Source organism: Sarcophilus harrisii, chromosome 1 (assembly GCF_902635505.1).
Source record: "Sarcophilus harrisii chromosome 1, mSarHar1.11, whole genome shotgun sequence".
NCBI classification, from domain to species: Eukaryota; Metazoa; Chordata; class Mammalia; order Dasyuromorphia; family Dasyuridae; genus Sarcophilus; species Sarcophilus harrisii.
Window position 1 is genome coordinate 116,777,241 of NC_045426.1, and position 25,600 is coordinate 116,802,840.

Here is a 25,600-nt window from a genome sequence, read left to right on the forward strand (position 1 = left end):
TTGGCCTTGATACTTGGTAAAGATACATTTTAAAGATTTTCAAAGAATTTTAAACATTCTTATCATTAATTAATATTTATATTTTAATTATATTATTCATTATTATTCAAGTAATTGGAGGATGTGTTGGGGAGGTGGCTCAACAGAGGGTCAAGTTGGGCAAAACATCTAAGGTTCCAAAAAAGTATCTAAATAATTCTCTGATCTCCTTTTCAAGGAGAGAGAAGGAAGAAAAAGCCTAGGGAAAAAAAGAGGGGAAAAACCTTTTTCACAATTGTGAACCTAATGAGAACCTAATGGATGGGGACCTAATGTACAACTTCATTGTCCACGTTTTTCTGAAAAACAAACTCAGGAGAGAAACTGAAGGTCACTGAAGGTCAATGCCTGTGGGGAAAATGGTCAGCAGAGCCCATGTAGGACTTCCCAAAACGAGTATCAAAATTAAAGGAAGAAAATGCTGGCTAAGTAGAGCCCTTACCTTCTTTGCAGACCGGCCTTCTGCTCGGTAGCTGGTGAGACATGTGATGATTAGTCCTCTTTTTCTTAATCTTTTGGTTTCTGAGTTTTATTCCCATGATGATCACGGGATAGGATTCCCGAGACTGTAGCCTAAGGAATTTATTTAATTGGCATGAAAGGAGCAAACTGAGAGGGACTTCTTCCCAACCTCACTCCTCCACTGGATTTCTTTCTTAAGCACCATGCCTTAAACCAAGTCACTCTGGCTCTCATTGATTGGCCAGATTGACCAATATGGGTCCCATTGGTTGTTATTTGGGCCCTCATTGACTGAGAGTGAGAGCAAATAGCAATTGTTTCTGTTTGGGCCAGAAACCCTGAAGGTCTTCCCTCCTAGACTGATTTTTTTTTTTTTAACTAGGTAAAAGAGACCGTTCTTTGCCTCATTTCTTACCTGACCTTAATCACTGAATGGGTGCAGCTTTAGTCAAATTGAGACCTGTTGGAGGTCTTAGTTTAAAAAGGGCCAAGGTCTCCCGTTTCATCTACATCTGGTCACTGGATCCAGATGGCTCTGGAGGGGAAACTGAGGCAGGTAACCTTACCCAGCCCTCCCTCACTTAAATTCACTCACATGTCACGACATCCTTCACGGTTCTCTTCTAGAATGTAGGGCAAATAGCAAGTTTATCTTGACAATTATACCCTTGTATACATGTATTTGCTTCCTGTTTTCTACACCCAGATTAATTCAAATCCATTCTCTTGTTTGTCATTACCCTGTGACTGTTATAATAAAAGTATCTTATAAATTCCAAAGAACCTGAATAGTTCTCTGATTTCCAAAGACGGGAAAACTCACTTGGAACATTGGCCCCTGCCTCTTCATCAATATTACATAGTGAGGCTGGAGAAACAGAAGTAAATTTCTGCATTTCTGGATCCAACTTACTGCTGATCCCTGCTATTACTCAGCATGCATTTTCAAAGGCAGTCCACTCTGTTTAGGGGCTTTAGCACTTCACTCCATAATAAGAAGGGTTAAAATATATGTCAATCTAATCCAAAGCTTCTTAAATTGTGAGTTGCGACCCTATATGGAGTCTTGTAACTGAATGTGAGAGTGCTAAAATTATGATTTATTATCAGTAAATGTTTGATTTGTATACCTATTTTATACCCAGAGTTGTGTAAAAATTTCTTGGGTAAAAGAGGTCATTAAGGGAAAAAGTTTAAGAAGCCCTGACTTAGTCTATTTCTATAATTCCAGAGTATGAATAAGATGGTAGAAAAGATAAGGAATCAGGGTCATTTATTAACCCATGCAACTATATGCAAGTCACTTAATCTTTCTGAGCCTTAGTTTTCCTGCCAGAAAAAAATGAGAACATTAGCTCCAATGATTTCTATGTTTGACCTCTAATCTTGACATCTTTCAGCTTAATATCTATGATCCTATTATAGCACAGACTCTGGAACTATAAACTATAAACACTTGAACTGGCTTGTGAGGTCCCCAGAGCAAAGTTGCTATATCTACCACTCTGGGTTCTAAGTTTGACGCTTGAGTAGTTGAAACAGGACTTTTCTAATGCTTTAGCTCACTAACCCTTACCAATATGTCCCCTCCCTTCACTATTTTATTTATATATGTATTTATTATTTTTTATATTTATATTTATTTCTATATTTATATAAATTTATATTTATATTATAATATTAACTAATCAATCAGACTTAAATAGCTTTTAAAGAGGAATATTTACTAAGACAATATAGTAAGAACAAGTGGTACAAAACATTTTCCCTAAAAGTCTGTGACACATTTACTCACTAGCCATACAGTTTAAGGAACAGGGCTCACATCTAGAGTGTACACAAGACAAAGGCAAATCAGAGTATCTGAAAGTACTTTTGCTAGAGGCTTATAGGTCATTATAGGAGAGAGAGAGACAGAGACAGAGAGAGACAGAGACAGAGAGAGACAGAGAAACAGAGAGAGAAACAGAGAGAGAGAAACAGAGAGAAAGAGAGAGAGACAGAGAGACAGAGAGAGAGCCCTGTGATCCTAAGAATCGATGACATGTCAGAAGTACAAGGAAACAAGGTTTCTTCTAGAAATGGCTAAGATTCATACATTTCTCAGGCTAGAAGGAACTTTAAAGACAATCTAGTCCAACATCCTCATATTACAGATAAAGAAAGTAAGTCTCAGAGAATTTACAGCAATTAGGTGGTGCAGAGGATAAAGTGCAGAATTCAGATTCATCCTCAGATACTTACTAGTTATGTAATTGTGGGCAAGGCACTTACTTAACTTCTGTTTGCTTCCATTTCTTCCTAGGGCTGTTGAGTGGATCTAATTAGGTAATATTTGTAAAGTGCTTAGCACAGCACTTGGCCCACAATAAATACTATGTAAATATTAATTCTCTTCTCTTTTCCGGCACTTCTGGATCATAGAATTTTAGGATGGACAAGGACCTTAGAGATAATCTAATCCAACCTCTTTATTTTACAGAGAAGGAAACTGAAGTTGTCTATGGTCCCACAAAGCTGGTCAGCTATCAAGTTTGGGTTACAACACATTTCAGGGTTCTTTCTTTTCTCCCACTCTCTCTTAATTCTCTGCTGTCTATTGTTGCTTCTTAATTGGTTAATGTGTGCATAGCTTCTACACAGAAATCTTTAATGGTTCCTTCTGGTTTGCCAAGAAAAATCCAAAATCCTTCTTCCCTGGCATTCAAGGCTCTCACAGTTTGATACAGTTCTACTTTTCTGAAACAACTCAGAATACTCCTCTCTAGGTAAAAAATTAAGCTTCTCTCTTTCTCTCTGAATATGTCATGTATTCTCTCATCTCTGTATTTTTTGCTTTGGCTATTCTCTAAAGCTAGGAAGTCCTCCTTTCTCTTCTTTATCTTTCAAATTTTAATCCACTTTTAAAAGTCCAAGCCAAATAATATCTCCAAAAAGATCCTTTCCTGGTCTCCCTAGTTAGTAACAAGTCGTTCCTCAGACTTTATGTACTACTTTAATTGTAGTTCTCTGTGTTTATAATATGCATATATATTTGTATACAAGAATTTTATATACATATATATCTGCATACCACAGTGTCTGAAAAATTGAAGTTCAACATTACCCAAAAAGATTTTGGAAATATTCATAATGGACATAATCAGATATCAATACATTATTAACAAAAAATTGTGAAAGAGGAGTCCCATCACAGAAACGTGTGACTGGGGGGAAAAAAAGCTGATCAGTCCCAGTAAAAGGTAACCAGTAGACAAACCCATGCACCATTAATGTCCACATCTATAAACAAGGATAACCAAAAAAGCAGTCTAGAAGATGCAATAGTAAAGATTGGAGAACATAAATCAATCAATCAAAAGCTGTAATAGTATTGTTCTGTAAGAAATGACCAGCAGGATGAATACAGAGAGGTTTGGAGAGACTGACATGAACTGATGCTGAGTGAAATGAGCAGAACCAGGAGATCATTATATACCTCAACAACGATACTGTATGAGGATGTATTCTGATGGAAGTGGCTATTTTCAACAACGAGAGGATTCAAATCAGTTCCAATTGATCAGTAATGAACAGAACCAGCTACACCCAGAGAAAGAACATTGGGAAATGAGTGTGGACCACAACATAGCATTTACACTTTCTGTTATTGTTTGCTTGCGTTCTTATTTTTCTTCCCAGGTTATTTTTTACCTTCTTTCTAAATCTGATATTTTTTGTTTATCAAGACAACTGTATAAATATGTATACATGTATTTAATATATACTTTGACATATTTAACATGTATGGGACTACCTGCCATCTAGGGGAAGGGGTAGAAAAAGGAGGGGAAAAGTTGGAACAGAAGTTTTTGCAAGGGTCAATGTTGAAAAATTACACATGCATATATTCTGTCAATAAAAAGCTATAATTTTTTAAAAGCTGCAATAGTAAAGATTGGGGAACATAAATCAATCAAAAGCTGCAATAGTAAAGACTGAGGAACATAAATCAATCAATCAACTACCACTCCATGACCACATCTATATTACTATTATATCACAGATTTTCAACAGTATGATCCATTGAGTTTCTGACTCAGTTCCTACTGACTTGACCATACCTTTTCCTTTGCCTTCCCTTCATGTGGCTTCATTTATTGACCTTCACTCAAGGTCATCATTTAAGCATGTTATCTAATTAAATTAGTAAATACATATAAAAGCAGATGTAATAGTCTGTATATTTATTTTTTTCACGCCTCTCCAGAAGCAAAAACCTCTTTTAAGTTAAACCTTCCCTCCATCCCTTATGTTTCCCAGCCATATAGAATGGGAATGGTAAGGACAGTTAGCCCAGAAGTTTTTATTGTAGAACTTTCTTCTCCCTATGAAACCAGACATGAATATAAAAGAGTTAACTCACAACTCGATTAGCAAGAGCGCCATAGAAACTTCAGTGATTCTCTTTTAGCAAGAGCAAAGAGAATCCGTGATTCTCTTTATAATTATATGGACAACCTGAACTCATTTTGAGCCTCTGTTCTGGGGTCTGTCTCTTCCTATATCTCCTGCCCTGAAATTGGGTGCTGAAGCATCCAAAGAAGCATCTTTATGGCCCTTTAACTTCACAAACTTAACAGAAAGCAGCAAGGAGACAAATAAGCCTTAACTGATGAGGTCCTGAGTAACTAGGTGAAGTTGACAGAGCCTGAAGTATTGATGAAATAACTCCCTGAAGCTGATGGGGATCAGTTTAATCTCATAGTTCCCCTCTCTGTGGAGGTCATCCAGTCAGAAATCCAAATTATATCAAAACCCTGAAGTTAAATTTCCCCTATAAGTCTATCCATGGCTCACCCTATCTTTGCTGAACTCCTTCGGGTTACGCCCACCACGGTACTCTTCTGAGATCTTCCCCAATGTCTCTCCTCTCACCCCCCATCCCACACACAAGGTCTCATGGTGAATCTCCTCTATTTCTCCTTCTTTTAGCTAACTCTTTTAGGGTGCTAACTCCCTTTTAGGATTTTAGGTTTAAGGCCATACTCTAACCTCATGGGGGTATTCCTTTTCTCCTGATAATTGTGAGTTCCACTAGAGAATTTGTTTTTTAATTGTTAACTGTTGCATGCTCTCCCAACTCTATTTTATATTTACTATTTCTGGTGCCTATCGTATCTCTTTATTTTTGTTTATAACCTCTTTTCCTAAATAAGCCTGCCTTTTGCCAAGGAGAATGGCTATTGTGAATTCTTCACATGATTGAACTATGAACTATGACTCTCACATACTTCAGTATTAGGGAATGGAAAGAAACCTTGGATAACAGTCCAACTTTTTTATTTTACAGATGGGGAAACTGCGATCCAAAAAAGTTAAAATTACTTGCCCAAAATCATCTGAATAGTAACTTACAGGAGCAGGGTTTAAATTAAACTTCTGTAACTCCCATCTAGTACCCTTTCCACGCTGCTACTCAGACTTGTGTTTGAATTGAGACTCTGCTGTTGAGTAGCTGTATGTCCTTTTACCTTACTTATAAAATAAGAGATATAATAGAGATATAAAATAAGAAAGATAAAGAAAAAATATTATTATCTAATTCATGCGGCTATTGTGGGAATCAGCTATATAAACTGTACAGGGATATGAAAACTGAAACTTTAGTCAATAATAATCAAATTAAAGTGTCTCATATAGGTCTTCAGGAAGCAGCTGACCTCAAATTTAATCAACAAAAATATGATCAATGAGCATTATTTTAGAAAGTCCTTGTGCTTCATTGGTATCAAATGCAATGTCAAAATATAGAGAGGAAAGTTGGATAGAATCCTTGTGGAGAAATACTGGGAAAATGCACAAAAGTTACATAGGAAGAGGAAAATACAGATGGGTCCCTGAAAAGATGCACTTTTGGGAAGAATATCCACTTGGATGAGGTCATGGATCCATCAGAGTATTGACATTATGAAAGTAGTTATTGCAACGAGTGATGTCTGGAGCCATCTTGAGTTTTTTAGTGAATTTGTAATTGGGCTTTATGACTGGTGATAGCTGAAGTCATCTTGGGTTTGTAGTCAGGGGATGAGAGGTTCTTTCCATTCAAAGGAACAGCAAAAGTAATTAGGTGGGATTACTCACCACCTGAGTCCATCATTTGAACTTGATTCAAGGATTTTGAATGTGCTCTGGGATCTAATGGTCCAGTCTGCTTGATCCATCTTTATCAATAATATGATAACTCACATGTAAATGGGGTTTTATGATTTAGAACCATATTCCCTTTACAATAAGAACCATTATTCTCCCACTGTTTTAAACTAAAAATGCTAGAGCTGTCTTTGATTTTTCTCCCCTATCCTTCATCCCTTCCATCCAATCAATCAAGGCTATAGAATCAATAAAAATAATAATAAATGACATTGACTTGTGATTTAAAATTGCTACAGTATTTTATATACTTTATCTCTTGTTTCATACCTCTGTGTATTGAGAACAGTTTATCCTGTATATAACTTTTTTGTATATTGTTAACTGCATGCACTAAAATGCAATCCTTAGGACTCTTTTTTGACTTTATATCCCCAGGATACAAACACAGTCCCCTTGGCACACCAATAGGTACTTAATAAATGTTAGTTGACTAGACTATGTTCATTATTTCTGATCCATTGTTCTGATTAATCTCTCTACCTGAAATTTCCCTCTTTCTTTCCAATTCAACTCAACAAAAATTTACATGGAAGCTGTACTGGGCACTAGAGATTCAAGTACAAAAATAAAACTTTTTTTCAACCCTTAAGGAGTTTAATTCAATAGGGGAGATAAAGTATATACAAAAATATAGAAATATAAAGTAATTTGGGAGTGTGGAGAGAGACTGTGACAGAGAAACAGAAAGGGAGAGAGAGAGAATAGAAAGAGTGAGAATATTAACAACTGAAGGCTGGGAGATTAGCAATGGTTTCATAGGAGATGACACTTGACCTAAACGTCAAAGGGAAGATTAAAACAGGTGAAAGGCCATGAGGAAATACATTCCATGCATGGAGAACAGTCTCTGCTTCCAAAGCTTGTAGACAGGAGCTCTGATGCCAAGTTTGGGGAACAATTAGTACTGTCTGACTAGAATGCAGAACCTGTGAAGGGGAATAATATAACATGAATCTGAAAAGGTAAGTGAGTGTCTGATTGTGAAGGGCCTGAAAGGTCAGGCTGAGGAATTTTTAATCTATCCTAGGGGCAATGGGAAGTCACTGAAGCTTTTCAAGCAGGGGAATGTCATGCAGGCAGCCTAAAAATTCTGAATGCAGGCAAGAATTATTCACATGACTATGAGTGCTTTGTAAATATAAGGTGATAGAAAGGTGATAGAATGGTGATAGAGGTGATAGAAAATTAGCAAAAAAAAAAAAGAATCAATAGTAAGTGGAAATGGGAGTGGGAAGGGGGAATGATGTGTGAAGAAAAAATAGCTGCTTAAGTCACAATGCTCAAGATGACAAAGAAAAGATTAAGAAAGAAAAGAACCAGATCATGGGAGATCTAGTTTAATTCCTTTATTTTATAGATGAGGAAATTGGAATTTAGAGGACGGACTGTGACTTGTCCAATTTTATACAGATATTAAGTGATAGGAACTCTAAAACCAGTTTATTCTCTTCCCCTATGAAGAAATGCTAAAAGGAACCCATTCTGCTATTATCAACAATAATTAAGTACACAAGGGGGTACAAAAAAATAAACTAACTTCTTTTTAAACTGAAGTTTATTCTCCAACTTTGATGGGAATTTAGGTTTCCCAGGCTCTTTAGTTAGCATTTTTAAAGAGAGTCACAACAATCTTTGAGAGACAGCCATAATGAGAACTGTTTTCCCAGATTCTCTTTAAATTCAATAGCTTTCGTTAATCTTGTCACTCATTTGATCCTGCCTCCATCTCTCCCTCTTCCCTCTGAGCTATAGCTATTATTATTATTATTATTATTATTATCCATATTTAGTAGATAAAGAAACTGAATCTGAGAGAAAGGGGTTGACTCATTCAGGATCACACAACTGAGAATTTGGGAAAGGATTTGAACATCTTTCTGGACAGCTCCTTGACTTCTATGCTTCCATCTCCAAACACTTCCATTAGAGGTGTTTGATAGTTCACTGATACTTCACATGGAATAGGTGTTTAATAAATGCTTTTTGGTAGAGCATCAGCTTTAGAGTCAAGGCAACCTAAGTTCAAATCTAGCTTTATTTATCTGTGTGATCCTGGGCAAGTCACTTAACCCTCACTGACTCAATAAAAAGAAAAAATGAGGGGAGGAGAAGGAAAAACTTGGAATTCAAAATATTGTAAAAATGAATGCTAAAAATCTTATTGGTATGTAACTGGGGAAAAATAAAATACTATTTAAACAAAAAATTTTAAAGGCTCATTGATTTGTCTTATTTTTTATCAGCAGGGCTGGGGGGAAATGCTTTTAAAACTTTATAGTACTACAGAAGTTTAAGCTATTCTTCTTATTGGTTATAATAGTAACTTCTCCCATCAAATAACTAAATGATCATGTTAGAAAGGAGAAAAATTTAGAACACAAGATTTTGCAAGGATGGATATTGAAAACTATCTTTGCATGTATTTTGAAAATTAAAAAGCTATTATTAAAAAAAGTTCCTTCCATACATTATCTCATCTGGCTCTCATGAGAGTGTTATTAGCCTCATTTTGCATATTAAGAAACTCAGATTTACAGGAAAGACTTACATGAACTGATGCTGAGTGAAGTGAGCAGTACCAGGAAAACATTGTGCAGAGTAACAGCAAAATTGTGTGAAGATCAACTATGATAGACTTACTCTTCTCAGAATCACAGTGATTCAAGAGAATTCCAATAGAGTTGGGATGAAAAATACCATTCGCAGCTAGAGAAAGAATTATGGAAACTGAATATGGATCAAAGCGTTCTATTTTCACTTTTTGTTTTCATTTTTTTTTCTTTCTCATGGTTTTCTCCTTTTGTTCTGATTTTCATTTCACAACATGACTAATATAGAAATATATTTTAAATGTACACATATAAGTTATATGAGATTACTTGACAAATGTTGGGGTTTGTCATGTGAAGAATTCACATTGGCTTTTGTTTTTGACAAAAGGTAGATGTATTTAAGAGAAGAGGTCACAGACAAAATGAAGGGAGACAATAGACACAGAAATGGTAAATATAAAATATATAGTTAGCAAGAAAGAGGTTTTATTAGTTAATGTTGGAAAAACAAGTTCCTCAATGGAATTCACAATTAATTACCCAGGAGAAAGGGAGCACTCCATGAGGTTAGGGCAAGCCCTTAGCTGGCAGGCTAAATCCCAAAATAGCCCCCTAACGGAGTTAGCTCTAAGGAGGGGTATGGTGGGGGGTTGTGAGGAGAGGGGTGAAGGGAAGGACACCATAAGGCAGAGTGTCATGGCAAAATGACCCAAAGGGGGCTCAGTAGATTTATAGAGGAAATTTAATCTCAGGGACATGATGGGGATTTCTTGGCTGAACAGAGCAAATAGGGCTAACGGTCCAGGGGGAACAGCCTCAGGGGGTTGACATTAACTCGGATTTCTTTGTTGGACACAGCAAGGTGAGACTACCTGGTTAAACTGATCCCCATCAGTGCCCTTCCCTGTTTGTCTCAGGACAATTTTCAGTCTTTCTTTGCCAACCACACCCATTCAGGACATCATTACTCAGTGTCTGAAGCAGAATTTAATCTGAGATCTTCCCAATTCCACGTCCAGTGCTCTATTAACTGTGCCGTTTGGCGCCTGTCTGACTAATTTTTCTCCATCCATTTTGCTATTTTGATGCATTATATTATAATGCATCTTAATCGTGGGCTCTGTGCTGGGCTCTGTTATACAGTCTCTCACTTGGTAAATTATCAGACAGTTCTGAGCTAGCCCTAACTTGGGTCCAGCGCTTGGGTACTTTATGTTCCAAATTGGAATGAAATGAGACTCACAGAGCATTCAAATGTCAACAAAAACCATAGTAGGAAGATATTCAACAAGGATGTGCACTGAGGACATTCTAGTTTATTTGATTAAACAAAGCTCCCTTGCCTTAGATGCCCACAGGAGTCTGGTCAGCCAAGCATTAGTGTTCCCCAGAACTCCTCGGACCTCTTTTGTGCTCCAGCGACCAGGAAGTAATCTTAATAGCCCTTGTCTTTAGCCCTCTTAGTCAATAAGTTTTTTAAAAGATTTCATTATATTTTAACGAAAAACTAAATTAATTTGCATGGGAACAGGGCTTTTAGGTTCTTTCTCCCACCATAACTACTATGAATTTAATTATCATCACTGGAATATCTCACAAATCTACTTTATTCGATTCTAGTCTCTCTCCTGAGTTCTAGTTCTGCAATGTGAGTTGCATATTGGATATTTCACACAATGTCCTGTAAGAATCTCAAATTCAACGTTTCCAAAACTGATCTCTTGCTCCTCCCCTCCAAACCTACTACATTCTTCATATGTGACAAACATTTCTCTTTCAATCAGTGGAATCTCCCTTTATCTGATCAACCAATTTCACAATTTCAATCTGATCCTTTGCTCCTCATCCCACATTAAATGAAATGCAAATTACCAAATTGTGGTGTTTTAACTTTAATCCTCCTTGTCTCTATTCACATAACAATCACCAGGAATTATTTTACCTATTGTTGCAGCCTCTTAATTGGTGTCCCTTCCACAATCCTTTCTCAAATGACCTGTCCTAGGGATGCTTCTCTGATCGCATAATTATCATGTCTACAATCAAACAGAAATTCCTGTGTTTGACATTTTTAAAAAATGAATTTTATTGATTTTTTATAACACCAGAATATCTCCCTTTTCCTTTCCTTTCTTTCTCCTTTTCCATCTCAGAAAATCATACCATATAACAAAGAATATTTTTAAAGGCAAAAAAAGAACCAAAATATCAACCAAAAAAATCAATTAATACACTGAAAAAAAATCTGAAAGTTCCACACTTGCAGACCTCCTGCCTTTGGAAAGAAATGGGACAGGATTGTCTTCTCATATCTCTTCTTTGGAGTCATACTAGTACTTTTCATGTTAAAATATTCCCTTATTATTCTTTCATACTTGTCCTTTCCATTTATATTATTGTGGTCATGGTATCTATTGTTTTATTTTGGTTTTTGGCTCTGCTTACTTCACTTTTTGTCAAACTGTATAAATCATATTCATCACATTCATAGTTTCTTTCAGCAAATAATATTCTATTAAATGCATGTACTACAATTTGTTTAGACATTCCTCATTTGACAGTCATTTTATTCTTTACAACCACAAAAAGTGCTGCTTTAAATATGTTCTAGAGAGCAATTTGGAACTTTGCCCCAAGGGCTATAAAATTGAGTGTATCATTTGGCTCTGCAATACTATTACTAGATCTGTATCCCAAAGAGATTTTTTAAAATGGAAAAGGACCTATATGTACAGGAATATTTATAGCAGCTCCTTTTTGTGGTAAAGAATTACCATTTACAGGGATGTCCATCAATTGGGAAATGGCTGAACAAATTGTGTTTTATAGTCATAAACTTTACATTACGGTTGTAATGGAATATTACTGTGCTATAAGAAATGACAAGTAGAATGCTTTGAAAAAAGAAAAGAGAGATTTGCATGAACTGATGCAAAGTGAAATGAGCAGAGCCAGAAAAACATTGGACACAGTAAACACGTTATATGGCAATTATTTGTGAGCGACTTAGCTATTTTCAGAAATACAATGATCTAAGACAATTCAGAAGGACTTATGATAAAAAAAAAATGCTATATTTCCAAAGGAAAAACTGATGGAGTTTCAATGCAGATAGAAGCATAATATTTTCTGTGTGTTTTTTATCTTTTTGTGTCTTTTCCCTGGTCTGTTTTCTTTCACAACATGACTAATATGGAAATATAGTTTGCATAACTGCATGTATATATAAACTATATTGATGTTGTTGAGGAATTATTGAGGAATAATCCTTTGATTATTCTACTTCATTTTCCCTAATTGTTCTACCCCAATTTCCCTGAATTGTTCTGCCTAGTTGCAGCATCCTCCCCTCCTAATCATCATGATCCAGATTAGGAGAAAGACCTTCTATCTTAAACATCATGACCCAGACCTTCCCTACTTATCAGAATGTCCAGTACCTCCCCCCCCATCCTGTTCTTGTTCTTCTTGATCCCAACTTATCAAAAAACTATCAAAAATGATTGTTAAAATTATCTTATATGTAATTGGAAAAATAAAATATTTTAAAAGAAAACAATATGTTGTTATTTATGGAGATTTTCTTTTTATCAATGACCTCCCTAAGGAATAAGCCTAGTGAGATAAGTAGTGGAATCTCTGGGTCACAAGGTACGGACATTTTTATCATTTGCACAATTCTAAATTGTTTTCCAAAATGATATATATCACTGAATCACGGCTCCACCAACAAAGTGCAATGTGCCTTCTAAATTGACTCTTCCCATTTTTTGTCATCTTTGTCAGTTTACAAGATGTAAGTTAAAACCTCAGGATTGTTTGATTTTCATTTCTCTTGTTATTAGTGATTTTGAGCATATTTTTATGTAGCTGGAAGCTTCTTGTAGACAAAAACTCTTTCATCCTGTGTATATAGATCCCTCGAACCTAACAAACTACCTGGCACATAGTAGACACTCAAATGGTTGTGATTTATTTCAAGTCTTAAGATTCACTTCTCTTTCCAATAGACTAATTTTTCTGTAGCCTTTTAGTATCAATCACCCCTTTAAACAATGAAAAACTAAAGGCTACAGAAGATTTTTGTAAATAAGTAAAAATAAAATAAAATGAAAATCAAAGGTCATTTCTTTGATTTTTTTTCCTCTCCTTCCAGCTCTCTCTCAATGTAGAATCCTTTGCCAACTCAGCTCAAATTGTGCTTATCAAATCTGAGCCCTCATAAGAACTATTGTAAGCATTCTTTTGAAGGAATAATATCTTAACAGCTTCTGTCTTCAGGGTGGAAAGGAATGGCCATTTATGTACTTGGCTTTTGACCACGGTTCAGTAAAAACACAAAGGAACATTCAGAAATCTTGCTGGTACCCTGTAGCCCCTGGTAACTAACTGGTTCTCTGGAGTCTAACAGATAAAATGCCAACTATCTCTACCCAGAGGATGAATGCTTTCTATGTGTTTGGAAAGAACACGGCTGACCTTTTCACAGAGAACTCATTGTTTCTGCATTGGCTACATAGGTTGCTTCATCTATCTGGAGTGAGATCTTGTGATTTCAAGGAGGAAGTTGGAGAAATAGAAAGCAGGGTTGCAATTAGAAGTGCCTAAAGTAAGAAAGAGTCAAACTACATAATATCCTTTCTCAGCATTAGCGTGGTACCAGGGGATCCACACCAGCTGATGGAGTAAACAAATTAGATTTAGTGGCTGAGTTCAGACTGTACAATTAAGAGCTAGATTGCCATTAAAACAAATAAACAAACAAACAAAAAACTAATATACAATTTCCTGTAATATCTTCTCAAATAAATACACACACACTTATTTAATTATTTACATATCCTAGAGGTCTGCCTTTATTTATATTACTATTTCAGAGACTCACAACATAATCAATTTACCCTTATTCTCAATATCTTATCAGCCTACTCACTTTTTAGACCATAAAAGTCTTTAATGATATTTTATACCACTTGCCTTGTACAATTCAGCATTGTTAAAATGGGACAGACTTCTTATCCTTTCACAAGTCTTTCTATAGCCAGAAGAATCATGTACAGTTTAGACTCATAGGATTACAGTGATAGGAAATGGATTTGGGAACTTATTGTCAAGAATTGATGGGTTGTTGGCAATTGTTGGCCAATGTTGGCCAAAAAAAATATTTGGACAGGGTGGGGTGGTGAGTTAGGAAAGATGACTTGGCAGTTTTGAGACTGTTGGTTGGGACATCAACAGGAATAAAGCAGTTGGGAGGACAGTTGGGTTTAAGGGGAAGATGGAACGCATGTACAAATCCTTCCTGCCAGAGAATTATTGCTTCTGCTCTAGAAATCTAATATATCTAATTGCTAGACCCTAGAAATTCAGCTGACTTCAGAAATGCATTGACTAAGCTCTTGCTTTTTATTTACAGTGATAATTGGTTAAGTGGGAGTGGGGGAGAGAGGTCGTATTAACCTTGAGGATATCATTTTTTTAGGCTAATGTGCCAGAGAAGGCACTATTGTATAGTAGAGCCAAAGAGACCTAGATTTAATTCTCTATTATATGATGATTGTTGGAGGGGATGCGGGAAAACTGGGACATTGATGCATTGTTGGTGGAGCTGTGAACGAATCCAACCATTTTGGAGAGTAGTTTGGAACTATGCTCAAAAAGTTATCAAACTGTGCATACCCTTTGATCCAGCAGTGTTACTACTGGGATTATATCCCAAAGAGATTATAAAGAAGGAAAAGGGACCTGTATGTGCACGAATGTTTGTGGCAGCCCTTTTTGTAGTGGCTAAAAACTGGAAACTGAATGGATGTCCATCAGTTGGAGAATGGCTGAATAAATTGTGGTATATGAATATTATGGAATATTACTGTTCTGTAAGAAATGACCAACAGGATGATTTCAGAAAGGCCTGGAGAGACTTACACGAACTGATGCTGAGTGAAACGAGCAGGACCAGGAGATCATTATATACTTCAACAACAATACTATATGATGACCAGTTCTGATGGACCAGGCCATCCTCAGCAACGAGATCAACCAAATCATTTCTAATGGAGCAGTAATGAACTGAACTAGCTATGCCCAGAAAAAGAACTCTGGGAGATGACTAAAAACCATTACATTGAATTCCCAATCCCTATATTTATGCCCACCTGCATTTTTGATTTCCTTCACAGGCTAATTGTACAATATTTCAGAGGCTGATTCTTTTTCTACAGCAAAATAACGTTTTGGTCATGTATACTTATTGTGTATCTAATTTATATTTTAATATATTTAACATCTACTGGTCATCCTGCCATCTGGGGGAGGGGTGGGGGGGTAAGAGGTGAAAAATTGGAACAAGAGGTTTGGCAATTGTTAATGCTGTAAAGTTACCCATGCATATATTCTGTAAATAAAAGGCTATTAAATAAAAAAAAATTCTCTATTATATCATTTACTAACATAAATAAAATGTATAGCATCAAAAAACAAACCAATTATAGGGATACAAAACAATCTGTGTTTTAAAAAATAACTTCATGGGTCCTAAATTTAAGAATCTCTCATCTAAACAGATTTTTTCCTACATCTTGACTATATTTTACTTTGTACTTAAGTACTTAGATGGTAGCAGGATGGTAATATGTCCTAGGACCATTTTTATCTGAACTCCATTGAACAAAGATGAGAGTAAAATAAGATGATGATAATCCACAATTAGTGTTTATTGAATGCTCTCACTAGTGAATTCTTTCTATGGTTTATTATCTCTGGATAACTTCTGGCCATGGTTCATTTTACCCCCAGATTCCTTCCTGTTAGTCCCAATCTTTTTACCTTTCCTGTTCTGGAATTTTAGTAACATCAATATTACCATTGTTCATAATAATGATAATAACAAGAATAGCTAGCCCTTTTTGGAATCATAACATCAATATTGCCATTGTTCATAATAATGATAATAATAACAAGAGTAGCCAGCATTTATAAGGTACTTTTAAGTGTATAAAATATTATACATATAATATCTCCTTTCATCCTTATGACAGCCCCCATGAGATAGGTATTATTATTATTGTACCCATTTTATAATTGTAAAAATTGAAGATGAAATGTTAAAGTGACTGGCCTAGGCTCACAGGGCTTGTGTCTGAGATAGGATTAGAAGTCAGAATATGAATTGTTATTAGGAAGGAAATATCAATTTACTCACTTTTGGCTCATCATTCCAAACCAAAAATGCTTTTCCCTGGCCACTCCTCCCCTATATTTGTCATTTTCCCCACTGTAAACTGCTTTCTTGAGGTTTATATTCAGTTTTTTATCAGTAGTTCCAATGAATAACACAGTTTGACAGATAATAATTGTTTAAATGCATTTTATTTAATTGAACTTGTTCCCCAGTTAGACCGTGTCTGTTTATTCATGCTTACACTTTGAAGTCTGAACCTGCCCACCAAATGCAGTCTGTTCTGTCGTTCTGAAGGACCTGCATCAACTCATGAAGCTGAACTATTTGAATTAAAGATGAGAGCTTAAGGTTCAGGGCTATGAGGGTCCCAATCTAATTGACTGGTACTGCTACATAAATGAGGGGGAAGGGGAAATGGTAACTTGATTTAGTCTTTTTTTTTAAAGCCAGTCCAAGCTGGAAAGATTTCAAATTCAGGCAGGGGAATGCCAGCCTTGCCAAGTGTGGCCAGGCTCAGTACAGAGGGTTGGGATGAAATAAGGAATACTTCGGCTGCAAGCTCTCAAGCTTATCGATCATCTCCTGTGGCCTGGGAAGGGCTGCAATCAGAAATGGTGGAGGGTTAAATCAGGAATCCATGAAGTACTGACTATTGAAACCTTAGCGATATCACAGAAATCAGCAGATCTGGAACAATTTTATTTTACTCCGATGGAGGTTAGAATAGGAAGTTTAGCAAATAGGTTTAAAACAGAATTTTAATTCCTTTTATTTGGAAACATTAAAGACTCATGAAGAGATGGGAGTCTATTTTTAATGGCTGGAGAGACTTCAAAAGACTTTTGTTTTTCCCAAGTTCAAGGTCTGCCACACTCTAATGAAAAATGGAATGTGGCTACATGCGGATCTACATGGTCCTGCATGAATGTCCTTGGAGAACTGCATTCTTTCATTCAAAAGACCTCAAAGGCAGCATACCATGTGCAGAGTCACTTGTTTTGTTTGAATTTAATGAGAACTGGACTCACATAATATCTTGTGTTAAAGAGGGTGCCTCCCTTTTAATGCTGGCCAAGAGGCTCACACTCATTATCAAGGAGAAGCCTGTAATAAATTTAAAAGCACACCCACTGAAGAAATACTGTCTGCATCATATATCTCCTGGCATCTGAGGCTTTGAGCATAGTTTGTGCCAGTATTATTTCCTCAAGTTACCTAGGAATGAGGTAGGAGGGGAAAATAATTATAGTACTTGCCTTTTATAAGAAAAATAAACCCAAATTATAAATAGATGAAATGACTTGCTCAAGTTTATTATAGTTTAAATCTATGTTGGAATAAAAAATTAATGGATGTCTTAATACCTGTCTGATCCAGCCTTCAGGATCTTCTGAAGAGGAAGTGGTTAGGGTCTTTTGAAGAGAATAACAGCAGAAACTAAAGATATTCTGTGTATAGTGATTATAAAGCATTAATTATTCTGTTTCCCAATTAGTGCATAGTGGCTAAAAAATAATCACCAAAATTCACCAGTGGGCACAGAACTGCATTTTCCCCTCCATTATTTATCATCCCCCTCCTAATCCAGTCTTTCCCATACCAGAATAATTTTTTTGATGTCATGCTTCTGTTTAAAAATCTGTAACCTCTTCTTATTGCTGCCTAAGTAGAGTTTCTATTTCTCTGCTTGTCATTCAATATCTTCAAGAATCTGATGTTTATCTATTTTTTATATCTGATCTGATATGGTTTCACAATATACCCTTTATACCCAGTCAAACTAAGGTGTCCCCCAAACTTTATATATGCCTTCCCCATATTTGTGCTTTTGCTCACATTATTCCCTATTTCTGGAATCCTTATTCTGATGAATTCCTATTTACTAATTTTAAAAATATATTTTATTTTTTCCAATTACATGAAAAAAAATAATTTTTAACATTCTTTTTTAAAATTTTGTGTTCCAAATTCTTTTCTTCCTTCCTTCCCTTTGCCTCTCCCTGAAATAGCAAGTAACTTGATACGGTTTCTATGTGTACAAGGAAGCTAGATGGCATAGTGGATAAAACACTGGGCTTGAATCAGAAAGATTCATCTTCCCAAATTTAAATCTGACCTCAGACATTTACCCGTTGTGACTCTGGGCAAGTCACTTAACCCTGTTTACCTCAGTTCTTCATTTATAAAATGAGCTAGAGAAGGAAATAGCAAATTGCTCCAATATATTTGATAATAAGACCCCTTTTAAATTTAATATAATCAAAACCATCCCTCCAGCATTTCATAATTTTTTCTATTTCATGTTTGGTTTAAAATTTTTCCCTTATCCATAGATCTGACAAGTGAATTAGTTCAGACTCTCTTAATTTGCTTATGCAATATTAAAAAAAAAACAATCTTTTATGTTTATATATTCATTTTAACCTTATCTTGGTATTTGGCGTGAGATGTCATTCTATATCTTGTTTGGTATACCAGAAAAACCAGGAAAAAAAAACATTTTCCAGTTTTCTCAGCAGTTTTTGTCAAATAGTGAGTTCTTGTCCCAAAAGCTTGGATCTTTGGGTTTTCGAACACTTGATTACTAAGGTCATTTACTATTGTCTATTATATACCAATCTATTCCATTGATCCCAGTCTTTTTATTAGTCAGTAACCAGATTGTTTTGATGATTACTGTTTTATAATGTAGTAAAAAAAAAAAATACCAGTAATACCAGTAATCTGGTATGATTAGATTATCTTCACTTTTTTCCCCATTAATTCCCTTGATATATTCCCTTTTGTTTTTCCAGATGAATTTTGTTATTATTTTTCTAACTCTATAAAATAATTTTAATAGTCTGAAATACGGCACTGAATAAGTAAATTAATTCACATAAAATTTCCATTATTATTATATTGGTTTGGCCTACCTACGAGCATTTGATATTTTTCCAGTTGTCTATATCTGATTTTATCTGTGTGAAATGTGTTTTGTGGTTGTATTCATAGAGTTCCTGAGTTTGTCTTGGCAGGTAGATTCTGAAATATTTTATATTGTCTTTAGTTATTTTAAATGGAATTTCTATTTCTATCCCTTGTTTCTGAACTTTGTTGTTAATATATGAAAATCCTGATAATTTATGTGGGTTTATTTTATATCCTACAACTTTGCCAAAGTTGCTAATTATTTCAAGTACTTTTTTATTTGATTCCTTAGGGTTCTCTATGAATACTATTATATCATCTGCAAAGAATAATAGTTGTGCTTCCTCATTACTTATTCTAATTCTTCCAATTTATTTTTCTTCTCTTATTACTATAGCAAACATTTCTAGTACAATTCTGAGTTACAGTGGTTATAATGGGCATCCTTGCTTCACCCTGCTCTTATTGGGAAGGTGTTACTACCTGCAATGCTTGCTGATGATTTTAGATAAATACTAAACTAAAACTATCTTATCATTTTAAGGAAAGCTCCATGTATTCCTATGCTTTCTAGTGCTTTTCAAAGGAATTGATGTTCTATTTTTTTTCAAAAGCCTTTTCTGTATCTAGTGAGATGATCATGTGATTTCTATTGGTTTTGTTATTGATTATTGATATGGTCAATTATTGTTTTCCTAATATTGAACCAGTCTTGAATTCCTGGTAAAAATCTCACTTGGTCATAGTGTATAATCCTTGTGACATATTGCTGTAATCTCATTGCTAATATTAATTTGTCTTAAAATTTTTGCATCAACATTCATTAGGAAAATTGATCTATAGTTTTTTTTCTCTGTTTTAGCTTCTCCTAGGTATCAGCACCATATATGTGTCACAAGAGGAATTTTGTAGGACTCCATCTATTTTTCCAAATAGTTTATACAGTACTGCAACTAATTATTCTTTAAATGTTTGGTAGAAATTACTTATGAATCCAGCTAGCTCTGGGGATTTTTTCTTAGGAGTTCATCAGTGACTTGTTCAATTTTTTTTTCTAAGATGGGTTTATTTAAATATTCTGTTTCCCCTTCTGTGATTGTGAGCAATTTACTTATATTTTTGTAAGAATCCCTATATTTTGCTTAGATTGTCAGATTTATTGCATCTAATTTGGCAAAATTGTTTTAATTTTCTCTTCATTTGTGATGAATTCACTCTTTTCATTTTTGATACTGTTAAGTTGGTTTTTCTCTTTTTTTATTGAGGCAATTAGGGTTAAGTAACTTGTCCAAGGTCACACAGATAGGACATATTAAGTGTCTGAGGTTGGATTTGAACTCAGGTTCTCCTGACTTCAGGGCCGGTGTTCTATCCACTGTACCACCTAGCTGCCCCTCCTCTTTCTTTAAAAAAAAAAATCAAATTAATCAATGGTTTATCGATTTTGTTTTCTAATTTGAAATTTAATTGGGGATTTTTAATTTTCTTCTATTCTTTTTTAGTTGTATGCCCAATTCATTAATCTTTTCTTTCTCTATTTCCCCTAAGTACTGTTATATCCCACACATTTTAGCATGTTGTCTCTTTGTTATCTTTCTTTTTAATGAAATTATTGATGATTTCTATGATTTATCCTTTGTTCTAGTCATTCATTAAGATTAGATTATTTAGTCTCTAATTACTTTTTATTCTATTTTTTCCATGGCCCTTTATTGAATGTAATTTTTATTATATTATGATTTGAAAAGGATGCATTTAATATTTCTGTTTATCTGAATTTTATTATGAGGATTATATTCCCTAATACATGGTCAATTTTTGTATAGGTACCAAATACTGCCAAAAAAAAAAAAAAAAAAGGTATATTCCTTTCTATTCACATTCACTCTTCTCCAAAGGTCTATCATATCTAACTTTTCTAAAATTCTATTCATCCCCTTAAGATCTTTTTTGTTTTATTTTATTATTATTATTAAATCTTTTTTATTTTCATAACATATGCACAGATAATTTTTAACATTCATCCTTGCAAAAGCTTGTGTTCCAAATTGTTTTTTTCCTCCTTTCCCCTCACCCCCTTCTCTAGAGGGCAAGTAATCCAATATATGTTAAACATGTGCAATTCTTCTATACGTATTTCTACAATTATCATGAAAAATCAGATCAAAAAGCAAAAAAAAAAAAGAGAGAGAGAGAGAAATAAAACAAAATGCAAGTAAACAACAAAAAAAAAAAGGTGAGAATGCTAAGCTGTGTTCCACACTCAGCTCCCATGGTCCTCTCTCTGGGTGTAGATGGCTCTCTCCATCACTGAACAATTGGAGCTGGTTTGAATCCTCTCATTGTTGAAAAGAGCCACATCCATCAGAATTGATCATCATATAAATGGTTCTTGGCTCACTGATAAAACAGGACAATACTTGTAAAATACTTAGCACAGTGCCTGACACACAGTGGGTGTTTAGTAAATATTTGCTAATTAATAAATGTATATTGATTGATAAAAAAAAAAAAAAGAATTGATCATCATATAGTCTTCTTGTTGCCGTGTATAATGATCTCCTACTTTGCTCACCTTACTCAGCATCAATTTCTGTAAGTCTCTCCAGGCCTTTCTGAAATCCTCCTGCTGGTCATTTCTTACAGAACAATAATATTCCATACAATTCATATACCACAATTTATTCAGCCATTCTCCAACTGATGGGCATCCACTCAGTTTCCAGTTTCTAGCCACTACAAAGAGGGCTGCCACAAACATTCGTGCACATACAGGTCCCTTTCCCTTCTTTATAATCTCTTTGGGATATAAGCCCAGTTAAAAACTCTGCTGAGTCAAAGGGTTTGCACAGTTTGATAGCTCTTTGGGCCTCGTTTTTGGTTTGATTTAATCTAATTCTGAGAAAAGAAAGTTGGCGTCTCTCACTAGTATAGTTGTACTATTTCTTCCTGTAAGAAATACTTCTTTAAACATTTGGATGCCATACCATGTATTTAGCTTTCATATTACTTTATAGTCCTTGGAACTGTTTAGCAAGATGAACTTTAAAAAAAAATTTTGTTTATCTCTTTTAATTAGATCTATTTTTGCTTTTGCTTTGTCGAAGATCATGATTCCATCCCCTCCCTTTTTTTTTCAGCTGAAGCATGATACTTTCTGCTCCAACTCCTTATCTTTTTGTGTATCTCTCTGCTTCAAATGTGTTTCTTGTAAACAACATATTGTCCATATTGTCGGATTCTGGCTTTTAATCCATTCTGCTATCTGCTTCCATTTTATGGATGAGCTCATCACATTTACATTCACATTCACAGTCATAATTACTAACTGTGTACTTCCCTCCATCCTATTTTTTCTCTCTTTCCTCTGACCCTGTTACTACTCACAGGGACCGGTATTGTGCTTCTGGCCACTGACTCCCCCAGGCTGCCTCTTTTCTATAAGTCCCCCATCCCTCTCCTACTTCTATATAGGGTAACAGATTTCTAGACTCAAGGAGAATAAAATTCAAGCAAAGCCCACCATCTTTCCCTCCGTTATATTAGAGCTTTCATACCCTCCATCCTGGTGATGACTTTATTCTCTGAGCTCCAGCAATATTTATAGAACAATTCAGGGGTGTGCATGTGGATTGTTAAACAATCAGTTTGGGGGAGACAGGGAGAATGCATGTACACTTTTAGATTGCATCTGCATTATTATTACTTTTTAAAACCTAGACAATCCCTAAAACAATAAATTAAGTAATGAACAGCAACTGCAATTTTCCGGGACCATAAATGCTCCACAATCTGATAAAATTGTCTTAGCAGATGGACTAACCCAGGTTAAAGACTTCAAAATTGTCAATGAGTTAGAGGGATGTTCCCCCCGGTGGAATGAGTGAATGAGAACAATTTGTTCTAGAAGCCATACAGTGGCTAAAGTGGGTTCTATGGAGGGCTTCCAGACCATCCCCAGTGGTCTCATCACTGGAGTTTGAGCAATTCTGCCTCACTTAAATCCAATTCATGCAGTAGTCCCGACATCACCCATTGAAGTCATTAGTCCTCTGGAAATGAAGGATGAACAATAGAAAAATAATAAATGTTCATGGTGGAAAATTAATAATGGCCTCTAGAAAGCCAGTTAGAGCAGGTTATAGGTCAGCCCCACCTGCAGTTAGCTGATGCTAGCCAATTATCCTCCTTTAAGTAGTATATATAATTTTTTTTACTTTATTATATATATATTTTTACTTTTTTTACTATTTATAATTTTACTATATTTTTACTTCCTTATATTTCTATATAAATTATATATAATTTACTTTTTACTAACTGGGGCATAAATCTCTTCCCAAGTCTGTCTGTTTCTTTTGTGCAAATTAGGAATCATGTGGTCATAAATTTAGAGCTAGATGGGAGTTAAGAGATTCCCTATCACACTGTTTTTTTCCAGATGAAGAAATGGAGATTAAGTGATTTGTTCCCTGCCACTTACTAACAAGTGGCAAGGGCCAGTTTTGAACTTGAACCAACTTCAAAAGTGATATTTATAGGCTCTATATATCAGTCTTCTAAAGAGCTCAAAGAACTTAAGAAAAATGCAACTTCTGACCAACCAAGGTCCATAAACAAAGAACAATTATCAATAAAACCTTTCCTCACTTTCCTGTTTACTCTTCAATTGTTAGCTGTTATCACTAGTTTGAACTTAGAGCTACCTCACTCCTCACTGCTATTTTCCAATTGATAATGGACTTATATTTTTCAAATGTGTGTCCTTGTCCTTGAGAACAACCTCAGTTTCACTGAATATTTTAAACATATCTTTGAATAATGTCATAATGACGACTCATTCTCATCAAAGCACAGAGTTCCTACATCAATTAACAATTATCTTTCATGTTAGGATGACAGATTGTGGAAAAAACAAAACAAAACAAAAAATGGCAGATTGTTAGAACTATAAGGATTTTAGAGATTAATCTAGTCTATCCCACCCTGACATGATGATGAAAATGAAGAAACTAAATTCTGGAGAAGTTAAGAAACTTCTCCAAAGTACATAGTAAGTCAGAAATATTTATTAAGCTCCTACTATGTACCAGACACTTGGAGATACTTAAAAAAAAAAGGCAAAAGGTAGTTCTTGCTCTCAAGGAACTCGCAGTCAATAATGTGACAATGTGAAGGCAACAACATGCAAACAAAATGTATACAGGATAAATTGACTCTGCATTCAGGACTCTCACACAATTAGACAATTCTCTTTTTCTCTTTGCTGATATTAACTAGGTCTTTAGCCATAACATAATTGTGACTATTGTGGATATCATTAGTATAATAAATTCCTTGATTTATATAGCAATTTTTAGTTTACTAGAAGCTTATACATTTGTGAATTCTCACAATAACTTTGTGAGATAGAGCAAATATCATTAAAAATGATCAGCTGAGGTAATGTACATAAAACAGTTTGCAAAATTTTAATCAGAAATTCATAACCTTTCTTGTGTCATGACCCTTTTGGCAGTCCAGTGAAGTTTACAGATTCCTTCTCAGAATAATGCTCTCAATTGTATAGAATAAAATGTATAGAGTTATGAAAGGGAGGCCCGTTATATTGAAAAAAAGCTATCAAAATATTTTTTCAGAAAACTAAGACACTAGGTTAAGAATCTCTGTGTTTATGAGATGAACCAAATCATTTCCAATAGAGCAGTAATGAATTGAACCAGTTCCACCCAGCGAAAGAACTCTGGGAGATGACTATGAACCACTAGATAGAATTCCCAGTCCCTCTATATTTGCTCACCTGCATTTTTGATTTCCTTCACAGGCTAATTGTACACTATTTCAAAGTCTGATTCTTTTTGTATAGCAAAATAACTGTTTGGACATGTATACTTGTATTTAATTTATACTTTAACATATTTAACATGTATTGGTCAATTTTGGGGATGGGGGGAAGGAGAGGAAAAATTGGAATTTGTCAGTTTTCTCTTGATAATAAACACAATAGTTGACATTTATATAAACCAAACACAGAGATTCTTTTTTTTAATTATAGCTTTTTTATTTACAAGAAGAATCTCTGTATTTGAGTCTTGACTTCTTATATATGGAATTTTTAAGGCTTTAACTAAAATTTCACATTTCATTTGATAGATTTTGGTCAGGTGTAGTTACTATTAGACAACTAATTATTAATAACAGACTTTTTAGTGCATCAAAATTTACAGAAAGAATGACTCCATATCCAAAATAATGAAGGAAA

At 34.9% G+C, this 25,600-nt stretch overlaps 1 protein-coding gene across 4 annotated transcripts in view; it reads right to left on the bottom strand.

Annotated features, from left to right (window-relative positions):
- MLANA (melan-A) overlaps positions 1-25,600 on the bottom strand; it is a 52,155-nt gene that overhangs the window by 23,511 nt on the left and 3,044 nt on the right. The window contains exon 2 of one of the 4 annotated variants that reach the window (XM_031961981.1): positions 482-612. The exons of 1 other annotated variant lie outside the window; for it this stretch is intronic. In XM_031961981.1, coding sequence (XP_031817841.1) covers positions 482-578 — 97 coding nt within the window. In that variant the 5' untranslated portion in view covers positions 579-612. Of the gene's footprint in view, positions 1-481; positions 771-25,600 lie in introns of those variants that run through there. 2 more of the 4 variants (XM_031961991.1, XM_031961996.1) reach the window with 2 other exon arrangements.